An 18,016-nucleotide genomic window follows, 5' to 3' on the forward strand; every position below is an offset into this window, starting at 1 on the left:
ATAGACACGTTTTATAGTTAGTATATGTGACCTGCTCCATTAAATTCAGCTTCTTGTCTCACTAGTTCACTGAGATAACATATGCTAATTTCACCAAAAATATCAATTATGTTCTGTTTTTGTTTCAAAATATTACAACCGGGGTAAAACACTTACCGGTATGTGTGGATCCTACCCTACCATTTGGCATGCACATCAAAATATATTTTGATATAATAATAAAACTACAATATAATCTAATAATGTCATAGATTACATAACCTAAAATTCCTATTACTTTAGTAGCTCTGGGTCTAGGCATAAATGTCAAAGGTGTATCATGTATTATCTTAATAACTGACTAATATGCTTCAAACTATCCCTTCAAATGTTCATCCTGTTCTCTACCCACACGTTTGTCTCAAAATTCCAGATTTTAAACACAGCACTATGGACCTACAACTTGATTGAATGAAAGAATCCTATTGTGAATTAGGACCAGGAAACCTATAGCCTTAATTGATCTGTCATATGATACTGGCTTATATTCACCCCTGCTGACCTTCGAGGTAATACATTTTATGGGGTGACAAACAAATATAAAGGTTTTTAAGGGAGAAATTGGTAAGTTCTTCCCTGTACCTTCTACGAGGGGATTAACTAGTCTAGTAAGTCTAAGCAGCTAATTATACAACAAGGATCTAACTACATTGTTTGGAATTATTGTCTTCACAGCCTATTCAGTCTGTGGTACAACCAAACACTTTTTTTCATAGGGAGTAGCGGCGCAGGACAGACAGAGCTGCCTATTTTTAGCCTAGGAGCTAACAAGTTAACAGCTAACTAGCTTGGCATTTTAGTTAACCTTAAAAGTGTGGTTCAGACTTCCGATTTTATAGCCTATCCTGCCCACCTATAACCGAGTGAACAATCGCTTTTTGTATACTTATGTATTCCCAGTTATGAATGGGAAGCTTAGTACTAGGTACTGTAGCTATCTTGCAACTTATGGAAGGCTTATCTGGAGGAGAAATATAGCCAACAGCTCAAATATCAGGTCCTTACCTGCCCTTGGGTTCCACAATCTCTTAAAACGATGCCTATATTTGAGTTGTGTGTAAAACGTCATCCCAGTTTCTTTGAGATTGGCAATTCAAAAAGCCTGCACAAAAATAAACTAGAGAAAATCATAAGGAAGACGTTGACTCTACTGTATAACCGTAAGAATGTTGACAATAAACTATTTGTGAAGCACTGCATTCCAAATAACATCTTTCCCTAAAACCCTTATATAATAATTTTCTGCATTTTAAAATTTGAAATCTAACAAATGGCACATTTAAAGTTCAGAACCTCCTATAATAAAAGGAGCCCAACAAGTATGTGTGAGTGATAATGTAGGAGCAAGTTCAGGAGTTCATGTGCTGCCACTTCCAAACTGAATACACAGTATACTGCCACTCCCAATTGTTTTTGTTTTAACCCATTCACAATGCACAAACCTTACAGTAATCATTAATACCTAACTTTAACCCTAAACTTAACCCTAAACCATAATACCCAAACATTCCTCCACTTCACTTATGTACAGATGTTAACTTTCACTTGACCAACACATGTTTATGTCCCCCTGACAAACGTTGAATACAAACATGAACAGTGAGATCACTTTCCAAGTCCACCATACAGCAGAGCTCTCAAACAGGGAAATTTTTTTGTGAGTACGTGGGACGAGAAGTGTACCTGCATGCATTATTTATCAAGCATGCTGATGGTGGGAGGTCAATCTTTATTATTGGTATGAAAATGGATTAATGACAAATGCATTCAACCATTGAAGGACGCTACTTTAACACTGCAACAAACACTTACATAGACGCACACACATATATACACACACACACACACTCCGAGTGCTCAGAGTTAGTCTATGTCTCTTAGAGCGTACAGTAGCGGTATTGAGCGAGTGCTTCTCCCCAGTGGAATACGAAAATATCTTGACACAAAGGATACACATGAAGCACAGGATAAGAGAGAATACTACGCACCCACGCACACACAAACCTGACTGACTCACTAGGCTCTGTGGTTAAATGGTAATGTGTGTGTGTGTGTATTATTCTCATGTAAACTGGCCGATGTCATCAGCTCTCAGTCGACGGTTCCCAGTCAAAATCAGACATTTGTCCAGCCTCTAGGGGTAGTGGAGAATACTGGGACTCATTCACTGATAACTTTCTACGTTTTTTCTTCAATTTGTTCTTGAGAAAGTTCCTAAGAAAAGTCTATGTCAGATTTATGATGTGTTCTTAAACCGCAGAATTGTTTGCACCTTTGTTCATGTAATGACGAATCCCATTACCCTCGTAAACTGAGAGCACGTGCCAGTTGTTTCTAATTAGCATAGGTAAATGTCCTGCCAATCCCCATAAAAGGGAATGAGACTGCAAGGCTGTGTGCACACAGAAATCACACACAGAAAAGTTGAGAGGTCAAGAATGCCCAAACCAAAATCTAAAGACAGTGGAGCACCAGACTCCAAAAGTAAGGTACCGCTCCAAAAGTGGGGATAATGCTGCAGGAAGTGAACAGCAAACAAGTTGTCAAATTCAGCAACGTCAGTAGTAGATAAAAAAATAAAAATAAAAGATGCATTAGATGCTATTACTTTTTCAGTGAACGCTGAATCCAGAGAATGGCACAAAACTGAGGAAGTAAAAAAAAAGTTCAATCTAAAATCAGAGGCCAAAATAACTATTCCCAAACACAGAAGAATAAAGTCTTATTAAAAAATATTATGCATTATGAAATATTATAGCATTTTCAATTCTATATATTCTAAAATTAAAGAATTGAAGAAAACAATAGCAATAACTAATAATTTGGCACATACATGTCAGCACCCAAATGTAAGTGTGCTCTTGAGTGTGCATAGATTCTGTACTCACAGAAGCACAAATCCCAAACAAGAAAACATTGGTGAATGTCAGAATTTCAGTGGAAACATAAGTGGGTTTTAAGAAGGAATTTCTTCTTAAGAACGGTTGGTGAATGAAGCCCCCTGTTTTTAATAATCTTCCCCAGTCTTCCCCAAACTTCACAACTGAAGTTAATGCGTAAATTTAATCCATACAGTATTAGGAGTTTGATTCAGACCTGGGGAAACCATAAAGACTTTAATTAACTACCAGGTAGAAACAAAAACTAGAACTGTTTCTGCCCTATGGGACAGGAGTAAAAGAGCCAGGATGTGTAGAGTTGCCCTAAATAACCACCCAATTTTAAATAGACAGGATTTAACTCTGAATGATGCACAGCATACAAGCACACAAACAAGCTGCACACACACACCCACACACACACACACACTAAACTGAACCAATGAATCATACCAAATTCATCATATCCAATGAACAGTCAAATCATTATGCTTATGCTAGCACCCAATCAGCACCCCTGAGAAGATCACACAGCAGTGTCCCTAGAACGCATAAACACACATTCACACACACATACACACACACACAGATCTTTCGGCAGAGAGCTTACCACAGCAAAACACTGTAAATAAAAGTCAGCGACACTGAATAACACTGTCCATTTATCAGGGCAGACACAGAAGAACACACAGACAAACACACACACACATACATGCACACAATAACACACTGTAGCTGTAAGCCTCTAAAGGTGACCTTCTTTGTGTGGAATCATTCATATGAATCTGATTTAAGTAAGGCAGAAGGTAGGCTACCTCATTTTACATGCTGTAGCTATACAAGCCTTCTTTTATCAGTACATTAATTCACAATGTTTAAGCAGCTTAGATACTTTTCTCTTTTGACACGCAAATGTTATTTCTATGACAGAAAAGACCAAAGATCACTGATAACACGGATAATGTGATTGTATGAAAAAAAGAAGTCAGCCAAAGGGGTTTGTTGTAAAAACCTGCAAAAAATAATTTGCTGTCAATTCTGTGGTTCAGGAAGGTTTCATAAACCTTAGTCAATCACTTTTATACTAAACCCTATCCCAAACCTGAAACCTTAACCACCTAAACTTAACACTAGCTAGGGTTGCAGTTTGTCTCAGACCATCTGAGTTGTGTTTCAATTTAACCACCTCATACCCTTAATGAAAATGTTGCTTCGGTGCATTGAATTGATTTGAAAGAGTTTGCGATGCAATATACATGTCGTTTTTCCTTTTGCTTGCAAAGGGACTTGCACAGTGTAAACTTACTAAAATAGCGTAAAAAAGGGAATTGGAGATATCAGGAGAGATCCCCACTGAGGTCACATTAAAGAATAAAGGTGTGCAAAGATCCTCCAAACATCCGGCCTACTGTAGTCTAGTGATGGTTGATCCTGAGTCAACGGAGGATATTGAATGATGCAACATGGAGATTTGTCAGTTATGCTGTAAAAAAAAAAAGAAAGAAATGTTTTTACGTGGGTGGGGGGTTAGTGATTGGGTTGGAAAGGTCAAGGTCAAAGTTCAACGTAGTTTTTCACTGAAGAACACGACTACTTTATGTTAAACAGTTGCTTACACATCATGTATTCTCACTAAAGCTTCAGTTAGGGTTCTTAAGGCCCAGCGAGCCTGATAATTGGAGCCTGAATCCAATAGTAGGCCACAGAGATTCGCAAGGATAATGTCAGTTTCCCTCATCATCCTCAGGCCAGAGGGTCAAAGCTGTTGTTGCTTCAATTCCAATGCTGAACCTGTGCAACATTACAGTTGTGTTCACACCGGACCTTTTATAATCATATATTACCTCACTCCAAAAGTCAAAAAGTCTGGACTCACACACATTACATCATTCAAAATAATGTAATATGACCCTGGATGAATGCACTTTGTCTTGGCTTGGACACAGATGTGCGATATTATAATAATTGGAGCTCCAGCATTGGGAAAACGATGATCTGGTTCCTATTGACTGTGGCCTTGAAGCCCTGGAAGCCGCAGAAGACAATACAACAATACATCTCCCAGTAACCATACATTTGAAACCCTAGTCATGTGACAAGTGAATCACAGATATGTCATATGAAAGGCCAATTCTGATGTTATTTTGGTTGTAAAACTACACCCAAGTTATCACTTCAGTGGAGAATGCTGCTGATTTCTGTAACCGAGTGTGTTCCCAGGGCAGCCCAGTCCGTCGATAAGCGTCCTCTTGTTCTACAAATCCATTGTCTAACTCTTTCTACATCAATTGAAGGAAACAGCTCCTTATCCTTTCCGCAGTGGCGGTTTTACCATTGATGTGCTGGTGGGAGAAACACCACATCAAAGATCCTTTTCTTTAAAAGTACACTAGAGTTTAGCCAACAACACATGGACAGTAGTAACCAAACCCCGAAAATGTTTTAAGCCAAACACAAATGATGCAATTTTCTGGTTCTGATCAAATTCTAGGCTTCTTCCTATATAGTTCCATCCGAATCAAAACAAAATATATAATTTTTCTCCCATTCCCATTTAGTCCGATAGGGTTTCACACTGTCCAAATTCTAGGACAGTGTGAAAATTGATTTTAAACAAAAAATATATCTTCTACAAAGACAATAGATTATTCTTCTACAAAGAAAAGCACTTTTCAAATGCAATACATTATTATTATATTCATTGTATTGGGAGGCAGACAAAGAAACATCCCTGTTAATAACCTGGTTAACCTGTAAATAACCTGGTTAATAATAAAGCAACAGTATATAACATGCTATTTCTACATTTATAGCATAGTAACAGTTCTATGTGTAGTCTGTCTATAGAACAAGACAATGGTAATCATGTCTTTACGAACAAATGATGCTCCCCCCCTGGGCCAATCAGTTTTATTTTGTCAAGGCTCTCTACACTAAGTCACATTCTTCACCAAAGTTGAATCCAAATCGTGCCATGTGTGCCAAATTAATCAGATGTTATAGCACTACTGTGAGTTTTATATGAATGTCTGACATATGTTCAGTTGTGACAGTGTTTGCAATATGTGTACCAAACTGTAAAAATATGAATATCTTTGATTTAGATGCATTTCTGCGCCGTCCATTCCCATGTGACTGTTTACTGACTATTTTGTTTTAGATACTAAGCAGAATTTTTTTGTTGTTGAGTGGCCTCTGTTCTGTGATGCGACACACCAAGTTTTGTGTAAATGGGTCATTCTGTGCCAGAGTCGTTTTGTAGTAACTGTTTTGATGTTGCTTTTTTATGAAAGGAGTGAGAGAGGAGGAGAGAGGTGGAGAGAGGAGGAGAGAGGAGGAGAGAGGAGGAGGTAGGGGGAGAGAGGGGGAGGTAGGGGGAGGTAGGACGGACAAAAAAACACAAGAGATTATAGAAAATAGGGGAGAGAATGAAAAGGGGAGGAATAAAGACAGGTGCAGACTGCTGAAATTGACAATTTCGGCTCTGGGATCCTTTCCTTTCTCCCTGCTCTACTGGTCTTTTGCTTTCCTTTCCCTCTCTCTCTCTCTGCCTCACACAATTCTACTGAAAGCAAATGTCTCTTATGTGAAGTGAAGGACAACAAGATACGCATTTACCCTCAGTTAGGTTTTGGGCTATATTACTTAAGGTTAAAATTAAGTATTAGGGTGGGGTTATTTTTCACAACCTACAAACCTGCAAATGATAGCAGAGGCTTTGGGGGGGCAGGAGGGTCAGAATGGTAGACGTCTTTAAACATTCCGCGCCTGGGGGACCTGGCGAAGGCGGGGAGTGAGGCGTTATACATCCTCAGTGGAAAAGTCAGGCATCTTAAGGAGTTAGCAGATGTTAGAGGTGACCAATGGCGAAGGCTCCTGGGGTCTGACCGTGTGGCCAGGTACAGGTGGAGGGAGCTGTACAAACTTCCGGTGCCTCCAGCAAAGGATTATTCACGGGGCCCTGGCTTCAAACATTTGGTTGGTTTGGGACAACTGGCCTTTTTGCACAACAGAGACTGTCCAACAATTTGTTTCTGCATGCGCCAAGTTGACGCAGTTAATGTCCTTATTGGACGACTTATGTGTGAAGCTGGGGTTGGTTTTTTTGTCCGTAAATGTTTGTCATGGTGCCCCAGGTGTCAGGAGAAGGGAAACTGCCAGGTTGGTTAATTAGGATTAACCAGGTCAGTGGGTCTGAGGCAACAGACCTTGTGTTATTATTAATGGAAATGGTATCGGCGTTAGGGTTGAACTACAGTTGTACAAAATGATTAAATCAGTTGGATTGTTTCAGGAGGTTTGGGGAATTGGGGAGGGCTGTCTCTGTGGTTGGTTGGGGGTTCTTGATGTCCGACTGTAAATTTGTGCTGGAGTGTGTTCACAGTTGTGTTGTACAGATTTATATGTTGGTATCTAAAAATGTGATTGTGTTCAGTAATGGGGGTTTGCATACAGTGATGTGTTTGTGCTGAGGTTCTAGTGTACAGTGACACGGCTTTGAATACTGTGAGATATGGCTATGTGTTCAGGTAATATGTGCGTTTGTTGGGGGTGGGGGAGGGTTCTTGTGACAATAATGTCTTATTAAAGACAAACAAAAAATCTATTCTCTCTCTGTCTCTGTCTCTCTCTCTGTTCCTCTGCCCCCTGCTGTCTATACCCCCACCCTCTGCCCCTCCCTCTCCCCCTCTGCCCCTCCCTCTCCCCCTCTGCCCCTCCCTCTCCCCCTCTGTCCCTCCCTCTCCCAGAAGCAGCAGAATTCCAGTCCTCTGTGTCATTATATTAAGGCCAACGTTTCTGGGACACACTGTGCTGCACACACACACATATATACTTTATATACATGTACACACACACACGCAGTCATATACTGCATACACACATGCAGATACACACACAAGTTAAAGAGGTTTATTGTAGCCCAGCTGTTCCAGACACAGACTCAGAAGTAATCTGAAATGGTGATAAGAGAGGGATAACACACACACAAACACACACCCGCACACACACACACACACACACACTGCTCCTCTGAATGATCTGTCCTGCTCATTTCAGAGCCATCTCAGCACATATATAATGCAAAACATGTGTGTTTTTTTCTCCCAGTGTTGGGTTGACAGGGTGAAATGGAGGGAAACAATGGCTCTCAGGTGAAAATGGAGACAGACTTCAGCTGATTGAAACTGATAGAGACAGTTCTGAGGTACATCATGTTTCCGTCACCAAACAGAACCAGCCCAGTGGAGCCAAACAATCAACTCTGTGTGAATGAGATCTCTGACACACACTGACACGCAGTCTTTACCTCAGTTATCTTTTATCTACAGAGCTCTAACAAAGAGATTGAGCCATCTGAAATGACAAAGACTGAATACCCTACATTTATTTTGTTATACACTAAGTAAGAGCTGTTGGACCTTAATTTGCGACAGTATTCTACAGTTGGATAATCCTGGAGCTACAGGAAATGTTTGTTAGTATGTGTATTATAATTCATGGATATTTATTGTAGAGATGATCCATCTTTTTTTTTAGGAAAAATCAACTCTGAAATGTGAGAGTTAAAATGGAAACCTTCAGAAGCCATTCAACACCTTGTGTTTTAAATGCTCTGCATTGCATCAATATCCTGGAAAAGAAAAGCTCATCAAATTACCAGTAAGCAGTCCCTCTAGGATTCCATAGGATGTTTCTTTATATTTGCAGGGAATCGCTGGATTTTGCCGTGGCGATTATGAAATTTTTCATGGGAACATGAAATTATTTTGTCAAATTGTTCGCAAAATGCGCTGACGAGGGAAAAGTATGGCTTGGGGGGCTTGGTTGAACCATATTATGTGGTAAATCTACGGTGACTGGTTCAAATTGAAAAGTAGAGAGGGGGAAAGAGGGGAGAAGACAGTGAAAGGAAAAAAAAAGAGAGGGATGGAGGGAAGGAGAGAAACGGGGAGAGAAAGAGGGTGGAATATTGAAACAAAACAATACCACTAAGGATTCAAGCTTTTTATCGTCTATGCAGCACTGGTTTGTGGGTGCGTGCGTGTGTGTGTGTGTGTGCGTGCGCGTGTGTGCGTGCACACTCGCGCGTACCTACCTCCTCCCCAAGCTGCTGCCTAGCGCTGCCCTCCGCCCGGCAAACCGCACGCATCATCACTGTTAAACGACAAGAAACGCATGAGGGAAGCGCGCACCGTTAAACGACAGGATACGCACGATGGAGGCGCGCTCTGTCAGACGACAAGAACAGCGAGATGTCGAACGACAAGGACATCCAGATGGTGCCGGCAGTGACAGACGAGTGAGGATGAGGAGGATGACATGGGACGAGTCACTACAGAGAGAACGAAAAGGCCAGGCTTGCCGGCAAGACACTGCCTCTAGTCATGAGAAACACACACACACACACACACACGTACACACTAAGAAACGCCGTGATTACACGCACACAATTTTGACTATTTATACTGAACTGTCAGTGCTTTTGCTCTCGCTCTGTTTTCCTCGTATTTTCTCCCTGACATAAATCAGCACATCTGCCCTGTTTGAGCTGACAAGAGATTAACCTGCTGCATTTAGCGGTCTCACCAGGTCACACACGCACGCATGCACGCACGCACGCACGCACACACCAGTAGAGAGGAGGTTGAAAGAGGGGAAGAGAGAGGAGAAAATATTACCTTCTCCTTACCCCCCCCCCTCCCACACACACACACGCACACACACAGACACACACACAGTTAATTATGTGAGTGCACCATTTTTCCTGATGTTAATCACAAGGCAGGCGACCCAAGTGACACCTCTTGTCAGACCCTGTCAGCACACACACACACTCGAACAGCGAGAGAGAGAGCGACAGAGACATTATTAAGACACTATCACCAGAAGCTAAACCTGGAAATCTTCTGTCTTTACAGTGACATATGTTATGTGCGTGTGCAGTTGTGTGGGTCAATGTGCATTTGTGTATGACTGGGTGTCACTTTGTGTTTCTGTTTCCAATTGTGTGCGTGTGTGTGTTTCCACGCACGAGTCTGTGAGTGTGTGTCTGTGTGTTTCCACGCACGTGTGTGTGTCTGTGTGTGTATCTGGGTGGTTGGGGGTTGTAATTGGATCGGTGGAGAACATGGCAGCCAATCAAACATCTTTTCATCTTGCTGCCAAACGACATTAAATCCCTTCGCCACATCTCTCACTCTCTCTTACGTGCACACACACACACACACACACACACAACAACAACAAAGGAGCCCTATCTGCATGCATAGTCTCAGCAGTGTTGTCGGTATTAGTCCATTCACAGAGGTGTCATACCTGCCTGCCATGTTCATACACACACACACACACACACACTCTCACACACCCACACACACACACACACACACAGTAGGCAGACATTTACACACGCAGACTACACTGAGCATTCCAATTTAGATTTTTTTCCTGTCGCTAATTAGTCTTTTGACAAATGAAATCAGATCTTTTTAGATCTATTTTTTTCAGAGCTGATCTGATTGGTCAAAAAGACAAATTAGAGGGGAAAATAAATCAGAATTGAGGCGGCCTTTCTAAACACAGCTACAGATAAACAGACACATACATGTCCAGCCACCAATGATTGATAGTCAGATCCTTCAATGACTGGTAATCTGATCCTCCAGTGATTGACAGTTAGATTATCAAGTGATAAAAAGGATAGAACAAACCAGACAGAAGATCTATAGATAGAAAAATAATGAATATAGATTGAAAATGAAGAAAAGACACATTTGGGATGAGTAACACTCACACACACACACCCCGTTGTTTTGTGCAGAGGGCACATCAACAAAATTAAATACACTGTTATCACTCACTCTCTCTGATTTTTTTTAAGTCTCTCGCACTCTCTCATTCAATCTCACACACTATGTCTTTCCGGCTCTCTTTCTCCCCTTCTCTCCCTCTTTCTCTCTCTCTGTTTTTTATGTTCCATCTCTCCTTTACGATCAGTCCCTCTTTGTCTAATGGGAAGACACTGCAAACAGAGTGACCCATGGGTAAATACCAAACATCTTATTTCCACATGTTACAGAAGAAGAGAGAGAAGGACAGCAAGGGACAGAGGACAGAGAGCGGGGGTGAGAGGAGAGAGAGGGGGGGGAGGCGTGTATTTTTAACTGAGATAAAAAAATAAATTAAAAGTTATTTGCGACCAGGGATGGACAGATTCAGAAATAAAGGAACAGGTGGGGAGAAGTGGAAATAAAGAAGCTTTAACACTATTTGAATTGAAAGTGCAGAAATAAAGAGAGAAACACTGAAAGATACAAGAAAGAATGTTAAAGGAGAAAGAAAAGCGAGCAAATGATACAGATGTACACCAACTTGTCCTTCTGGTACACAGAGTGGGATGGAAAGAACAAGAGGGAAAGGGATGGGCTGACTGATAAAGAGAGATGGAGAAATAGAAAAAAAGATAGAGAGATTGAGAGAGAGAAAAAGATGGATGGATGAGGAGAGGGGGGCTGCAGGCAGACTGAAAAAGCGTGTCCTACCTGTAGTCGATTGGTTAGGGTCAGAGCCGCAGTCTCGTCTGATCGCAGGAACACTTGTTGACCGCGTCTGAAAAGAGTGACCACAACCATCAGCACTTGCTGCAAGACCACAACCATACTGGAGCATGGGAGTTTCTGTGTGTGTGTGTGTGTGTTTGGGTACGTCCCTGCTCATTGAATCTCCTCTCTAAGCTGACTATCAGTAAAGGAGCAAGTGTGTCCACGCTGATATACATAGAAAACTTGCAAACATACACGCACACACACTCACAATATGAATCCCTATTTTTTACCTGTCTGTTTATTCTGAGTGCAGGAATTTGATTGAAATGTCTGAGTGTGGGAATGTTCGTGACAGCAGGAACTGTGTGTCTCTATACCTGTGTTTTTCCCTGTGTTTGTGTGTGCGTGTGTGTGTAGTGTGTGTGTGTGTGTGTGTGCGTGTGTGCGTGTGTGTGTGTGAGTGTATATGTAAAGCTTACAGGTCCCTCCCTCTCTTCCTCTCCAGCGCAGTCATGTCATCTCCACCTGTCGTATGCCGGAGTCAACACGCGCGCGCTACCACTATCCGACGACCCAGAGAGTCGGAACACACTCTCTGTTCTCCCGCTCTCCTGCGCTCTCTTCCTCCGGTCCCAATCTCTTTCCCTCTCTCTCTTCTGTTTCTATCTCTCTCTCGCTTTCAGTATTTAGTCTCGTTCCTCTGGGTCCTAGAGTCTGACTCTCCTCTCAATCGTCAAACCAGCACTTCACCGCGTGCTGTTATTCCCACTCAGCCGGATATAACACACAGGCCCGCACGCGCGCACGCACGCACAGACGCATCAAGCGCGTTCCCTCTCTAATGCACACGTGCAGAAAGGAAACCCAGTTTTTAGTTTACGGTCTGTGTTTCGGTATTTCAGACAATGCACTGGCAGAATAGAACACGCTCGCGGGTCACTGAGCTTTGAAACAGAGCTGACCAAGGTTGTCCACTTACATCTTACATCTCTCTGGTCAGCCATCATTGCATGTGTCATCTTGAACTGTGAGGCCTAGTCGGAGGCAAACATCCTCCAAAAGGATGTAGTTACATTCAGGTTTTCTTGGTCTTTAAATACTCCTAAGCTTTTAAACATTAAGTTGCGCGCGCCAGCGAGCACGTAACCCGTGCCACCGGATGATGTATGGATCAATAGCGGGCTGATGAAATTAACGCAAAGCTCTTGTTCATGCTCCCTGACGCGTTCTCGCTCTTTCTGACTCTCTTTCTCTTTCAGACGGGAATTCTCAGACTCTCTTTCACCCACAGTGACACACAAAGACAGTAAGTAATGTTTCCAAAGGACAAAAGTAATTAACTGTCTGAACAGCAAGTAGCTGATGAAGAGGATGAAACCTGTAACCTTCAGCTGCTCTTTGTACTTCTCTTCTTGTGCGTCTGCGCGCATGGGTCATTGTGTATGTGTGTGTTGTGTGTTACAGCAGGAGGGTGATTGAAAGCTCTCCTTGGTGAATTGCTCTCAAGGGAATAGGTCTAATCTACATAATGACAGGTTTAGATTAGCTGACGGACTTCCATCTCTCTCTCCCTTTCATTCTTTCTCTCTCTCTCTCACACACACACACTCACACACACACACACACACACACACACACACACACACACACACACACACACACACACACACACACACACACACACAAGCAAACACTACAAATGTGATTTTGTTGGCTGATTAATACAGTGGACAGTAACATAACTTAATAATAAACTGATTTCTACAACACCTGTATTTAACACCACAACAAAATGCAAAAGGAAAAATCAAAAGGAATAATAATAATAAATTCAGATATTGATTTATAAATCTATAAAAACTATTCATTATGTAAATAATTAATCGTTGCTGTTGTCGTATGCTGCATCACGGCAGCAACTCAACCAAAATTCTATTCAGATTAATTTGAGTGTAATTCAATTTAGAATTGCACATGCAGAGCAACACACAAAAGCACACATGCACAAGTGCACATACACAAGCACACACACACGCATACACACACACACACACACACACATATGTCCATACAACATGACAAGTGGTAATTACACGTGTATTGTGGATTAAAATTTTGGCTACAGGCTGAATCTCCACTAAAGAAGAACAAACAAGAGAAAGTGTGAAAGAGCTGGAACACGTTTCTTTCAAATTCATGTCCTAACACAACATGGGCCATCTAACAACAGGAAAGCAACACTGACATACCTTGTCATGTATAAACACACACAGACACACACACAATCCTACCACAAACACACACACAAACTCTAACACAAAATGACGAGCTACCAAAAACGTGATAAATGAAAAAGAACTGAAATACAAGATCCTTCCACAGAGTTTCTCCAGCATGCCAGCCCCAACGTTTACTGTTAAACCCCGTACCAAGCTCAGTCTTTCCACCTAATCCAGAAGCAGCAGTCGTCAGCAACTAGAACCAAGCTCCAGGCTTGAGCTTGAACACTCTTATCAGACCATGAAGATGGACACGGACAAACAGAGACAGACAAACTGACAGAGATGGGAAAAAAACTGAGAAGCATTCGGGAGGGAGTGAATACTTACTGTGACATGAGGAGCAGGGAGGAGAAGCACACCCACACACACACACACACACACACACACAGAGAGAGAGAGACCGATACACAGTCGACATGCAGATACTCTTCTTACTGAAATCACAGCACCAAGCTCGAGAGGTAACAATGTGTGTGTGCCTGTGTGTGTGTGTGTGAGTGTGTGTGTGTACGTGCAGGATGACACTTCCCTTTTCCTGTCCAATGGTTATAGTTGGGTGCTTCCTTCCTGCTACACACACACACACACACACACACACACTTAGAATCACATGCCTCATTTGAATCCAAAAATCAAATGGATGTTGAAATAGGACACAAAGAATCTATAAGGTTACACACATCCACAGTTAAGGACACAAATGGCACCTTCTTTTTCTTATGGAAAGGCCAGCCGTTAAGACTGAGGCTGAGCATGCCTGGTGTCAGCCTCTTTGCTTTGGCTTTTATGTAGGCCTGCAATCTGAAGCCCACACGGGAGGAGATGAAGAGAAAAGAAAGATGCAATAGTAATGTGGGAATCTTGCCCTGTCAGACAACTCCACTCCACTGAACCTTCCAGGACCTCTACAACACACAAAAGAAAAGAAAGGAGAAAAACATGCCCACACACAAACACAGGACGCAAGCTAGCAACAGATGTAGTGTTGGGGCGGGCTAACTCTGAAAATGATACCAGGGGCATGGAGAGGGTGAAGGGTGGACAGAGGGATGGAGGTGGCATTAGAACAACCATGTGGCTGGAGGGGAGGGGCTCAGCAACAGGAAGAAAGAAACTGGGAGAGGTCATTTAATCAGATGGAACTTAATGTTCCCTTCTAGAACTTTTGTCAGGGTTCTATGACTAAAAAAGTATTTACAGAGGCCTACTGTAAACACAGAACTAAATAAAGCTGTATTGAGATGAAAGTGGAGAAAGATATATAGAAAATATATATTAAAATAAGAATGGACAGTTCTTTGTGTTTGATGAGATATCGGTGGCCTGAGCAGCCTACTACTGTGAATGGCAATGATAATGCAAGTTTCCTCAAAGGAAGGATAACGGAAATGTTTCCTCATAGGAAAGATAATGGAAGTGTTTTCTAATAGGAAGGATAGTGGAAGTGTTTTCTAATAGGAAGGATAATGGAAGTGGTTTCTAATAGGAAAGATAATGGAAGTGTTTTCTAATAGGAAGGATAATGGAAGTGTTTTCTAATAGGAAGCATAACGGAAATGTTTCCTCATAGGAAAGATAATGGAAGTGTTTTCTAATAGGAAGGATAGTGGAAGTGTTTTCTAATAGGAAGGATAATGGAAGTGGTTTCTAATAGGAAAGATAATGGAAGTGTTTTCTAATAGGAAGGGTAGTAGAAGTGTTTTCTAATAGGAAGGATAGTGGAACTGTATTCTAATAGGAAGGATAATTGAAGTGTTTTCTAATAGGAAGGATAATGGAAGTGTTTTCTAATAGGAAGGATAATGGAAGTGTTTTCTAATAGGAAGGATAGTGGAACTGTATTCGAATAGGAAGGATAATGGAAGTGTTTTCTAATAGGAAGGATACTTGAAGTGTTTTCTAATAGGAAGGATAATTGAAGTGTTTTCTAATAGGAAGGATAGTGGAACTGTATTCGAATAGGAAGGATAATGGAAGTGTTTTCTAATAGGAAGGATAATTGAAGTGTTTTCTAATAGGAAGGATAGTAGAAGTGTTTTCTAATAGGAAGGATAATTGAAGTGTTTTCTAATAGGAAGGATAGTAGAAGTGTTCTCTAATAGGAAGGATAATGGAAGTGTTTTCTAATAGGAAGGATAATTGAAGTGTTTTCTAATAGGAAGGATAATGGAAGTGTTTTCTAATAGGAAGGATAATGGAAGTGTTTTCTAATAGGAAGGATAGTAGAAGTGTTTTCTAATAGGAAGGATAGTGGAACTGTATTCTAATAGGAAGGATAATTGAAGTGTTTTCTAATAGGAAGGATAATGGAAGTGTTTTCTAATAGGAAGGATAATTGAAGTGTTTTCTAATAGGAAGGATAATGAAAGTGTTTTCTAATAGGAAGGATAGTGGAACTGTATTCTAATAAGAAGGATAATGGAAGTGTTTTCTAATAGGAAGGATAGTAGAAGTGTTTTCTAATATGAAGGATAATTGAAGTGTTTTCTAATAGGAAGGATAGTAGATGTGTTTTCTAATAGGAAGGATAATTGAAGTGTTTTCTAATAGGAAGGATAGTAGAAGTGTTCTCTAATAGGAAAGATAATGGAAGTGTTTTCCACTAGCTGCTAATTGTAATGCACTGCCATAGAAAAACAGAATATATTTATGAAATCCGATTTTTCTTCCAAGCTGAGCGCAATTTAGCATTGTGCGCAGTGTACTGTCGAACAAGCATCAGAGGGGAGAGACAACATCCTGCACCTGACATTCGTAGTATCAAGCTAGCGAGTGAGGTCAGAGAAATGTAACTGGCTGTGTCTGTGCATGCAGACTTTTTTATTGAACTGTCAGTAAGTGGCTGTCACATTGATATAAAAATGGTATCCATCGTTTGAGTGACAACCAAATATACAATATTTGGCTGCAACAGTAAGACTTCAAGTGTTTGTATTTTGCCCTTAAAATAAAAGTAGGTGGTGTATATATAGTGTGTATTGTGAACATTTTGAAAGGAAAAACTACATGAATATAAACTAAACAACATTACTATTTAAACCAGAAAAGGTACCAGGCAAGCCTATTTCAGCTGGCCTGCAATTAAAAGCAATAGATATTGTTACCCCTACTGGACTCAAACCTGGGACTCCCACATGAAAGGCAGCACCCCTTAAAACCACTTCACCATGGTACTGTACATATCCCTAATGACGGCATAGCATCTCGACAATTGGATCATTTTGTCCCGCATTAACATCATGCCAAGTTTTCATATTTCACTAGACACCATTAATCACTATGTTAAACTGACTAACGTTTCTTATTAAGTTTAACTCCACCGCAAATAGCGTCTATGAACTGTATAGCTTTTGCCACCAAAAACGTTTTAACAGCTTATCAGACAGTAAGAGGCTTACTAGTACTAACTTACTACTTGGAATAGTCATAAGAATTAAGCAACTTCTAGCGAGACTGAATCTCAATTCATGGCACAAAAACTTTAGTTTTTCTTTCATTCGTGAATGACATTGATTGAATAACTATCAAAATAGGTGACGATAGCTGACTTTTTCATCAAGTAAAAAGACGATAGAATCGTAGAAACCCTTACTCTTTTACTGCCAAAGGGGTTGTGATCTAGTCTATATTACCCCAAAAAATCTTCCAGAAAGAATCGCTATTTAACCGTAAACAGTTTTATTGTAGGCTTACTATAACGTAGCTATATAAGGTTGTATCCAGCAAAGTGTTTGTCTATCTGGAACAAATCCTAATGTATAACTTGCTTTTTACAGTGAAGAGATTATAACACGGGACCAATTGTTTGCAGGTCTGCATATCTAAACACTACGCTATTTATCAAGGGGTAGGCAGTCAATCACTCACTCACTCAGTCAATAAGAGACATTCGCCCTTCTTGGCTGGCTGCGATTCCGCGGTCCAGCAATAATATTTTACATAAGCCAAAGATTATTATAAGGTGGATCACATGAGAAATAATTAGAGCTTAAGTAAGTTCATGTAGAGAACATATCTGTAAGGTCAACCTCTAGATCACACCCTCAACCAAGCCACCAATCCTCTGAACACAACTCACTCCCTCAACCAAGCCACCAATCCCTTGAATGTCATTCACTCCTCAGATCCCAATTACCAGAATTCTAACCACCTGTTCACACACACCTGTTTTGCCAACCGCCCCACTATTTAGTTCCGTTTCCCTAGTGAGGTATTGTTGTTTCAATGAGCCTTTTCTTACAGTTATGTAGTGAATGTGCATGTGCGTTCATGG

General features: G+C 41.0%; 1 protein-coding gene across 8 annotated transcripts in view; it reads right to left on the bottom strand.

Moving 5' to 3' along the window:
• Nucleotides 1-18,016, bottom strand: part of LOC105022399 (cGMP-dependent 3',5'-cyclic phosphodiesterase) — a 190,995-nt gene that overhangs the window by 90,573 nt on the left and 82,406 nt on the right. The window contains exons 1-3 of one of the 8 annotated variants that reach the window (XM_020048769.3): nt 14,071-14,085; nt 11,459-11,525; nt 9,016-9,074 (exon numbers count right to left, since the gene is read on the bottom strand). In XM_020048769.3, the coding sequence (XP_019904328.3) occupies nt 9,016-9,072 (57 nt within the window). In that variant the 5' untranslated portion in view covers nt 9,073-9,074; nt 11,459-11,525; nt 14,071-14,085. Of the gene's footprint in view, nt 1-9,015; nt 9,075-11,458; nt 11,526-11,751; nt 11,769-11,940; nt 12,118-13,890; nt 13,910-14,070; nt 14,118-18,016 lie in introns of those variants that run through there. The other 7 variants (XM_020048782.3, XM_020048778.3, XM_020048783.3 and 4 more) reach the window with 7 other exon arrangements.

Source organism: Esox lucius, chromosome 1 (assembly GCF_011004845.1).
Source record: "Esox lucius isolate fEsoLuc1 chromosome 1, fEsoLuc1.pri, whole genome shotgun sequence".
Taxonomy (NCBI): domain Eukaryota; kingdom Metazoa; phylum Chordata; class Actinopteri; order Esociformes; family Esocidae; genus Esox; species Esox lucius.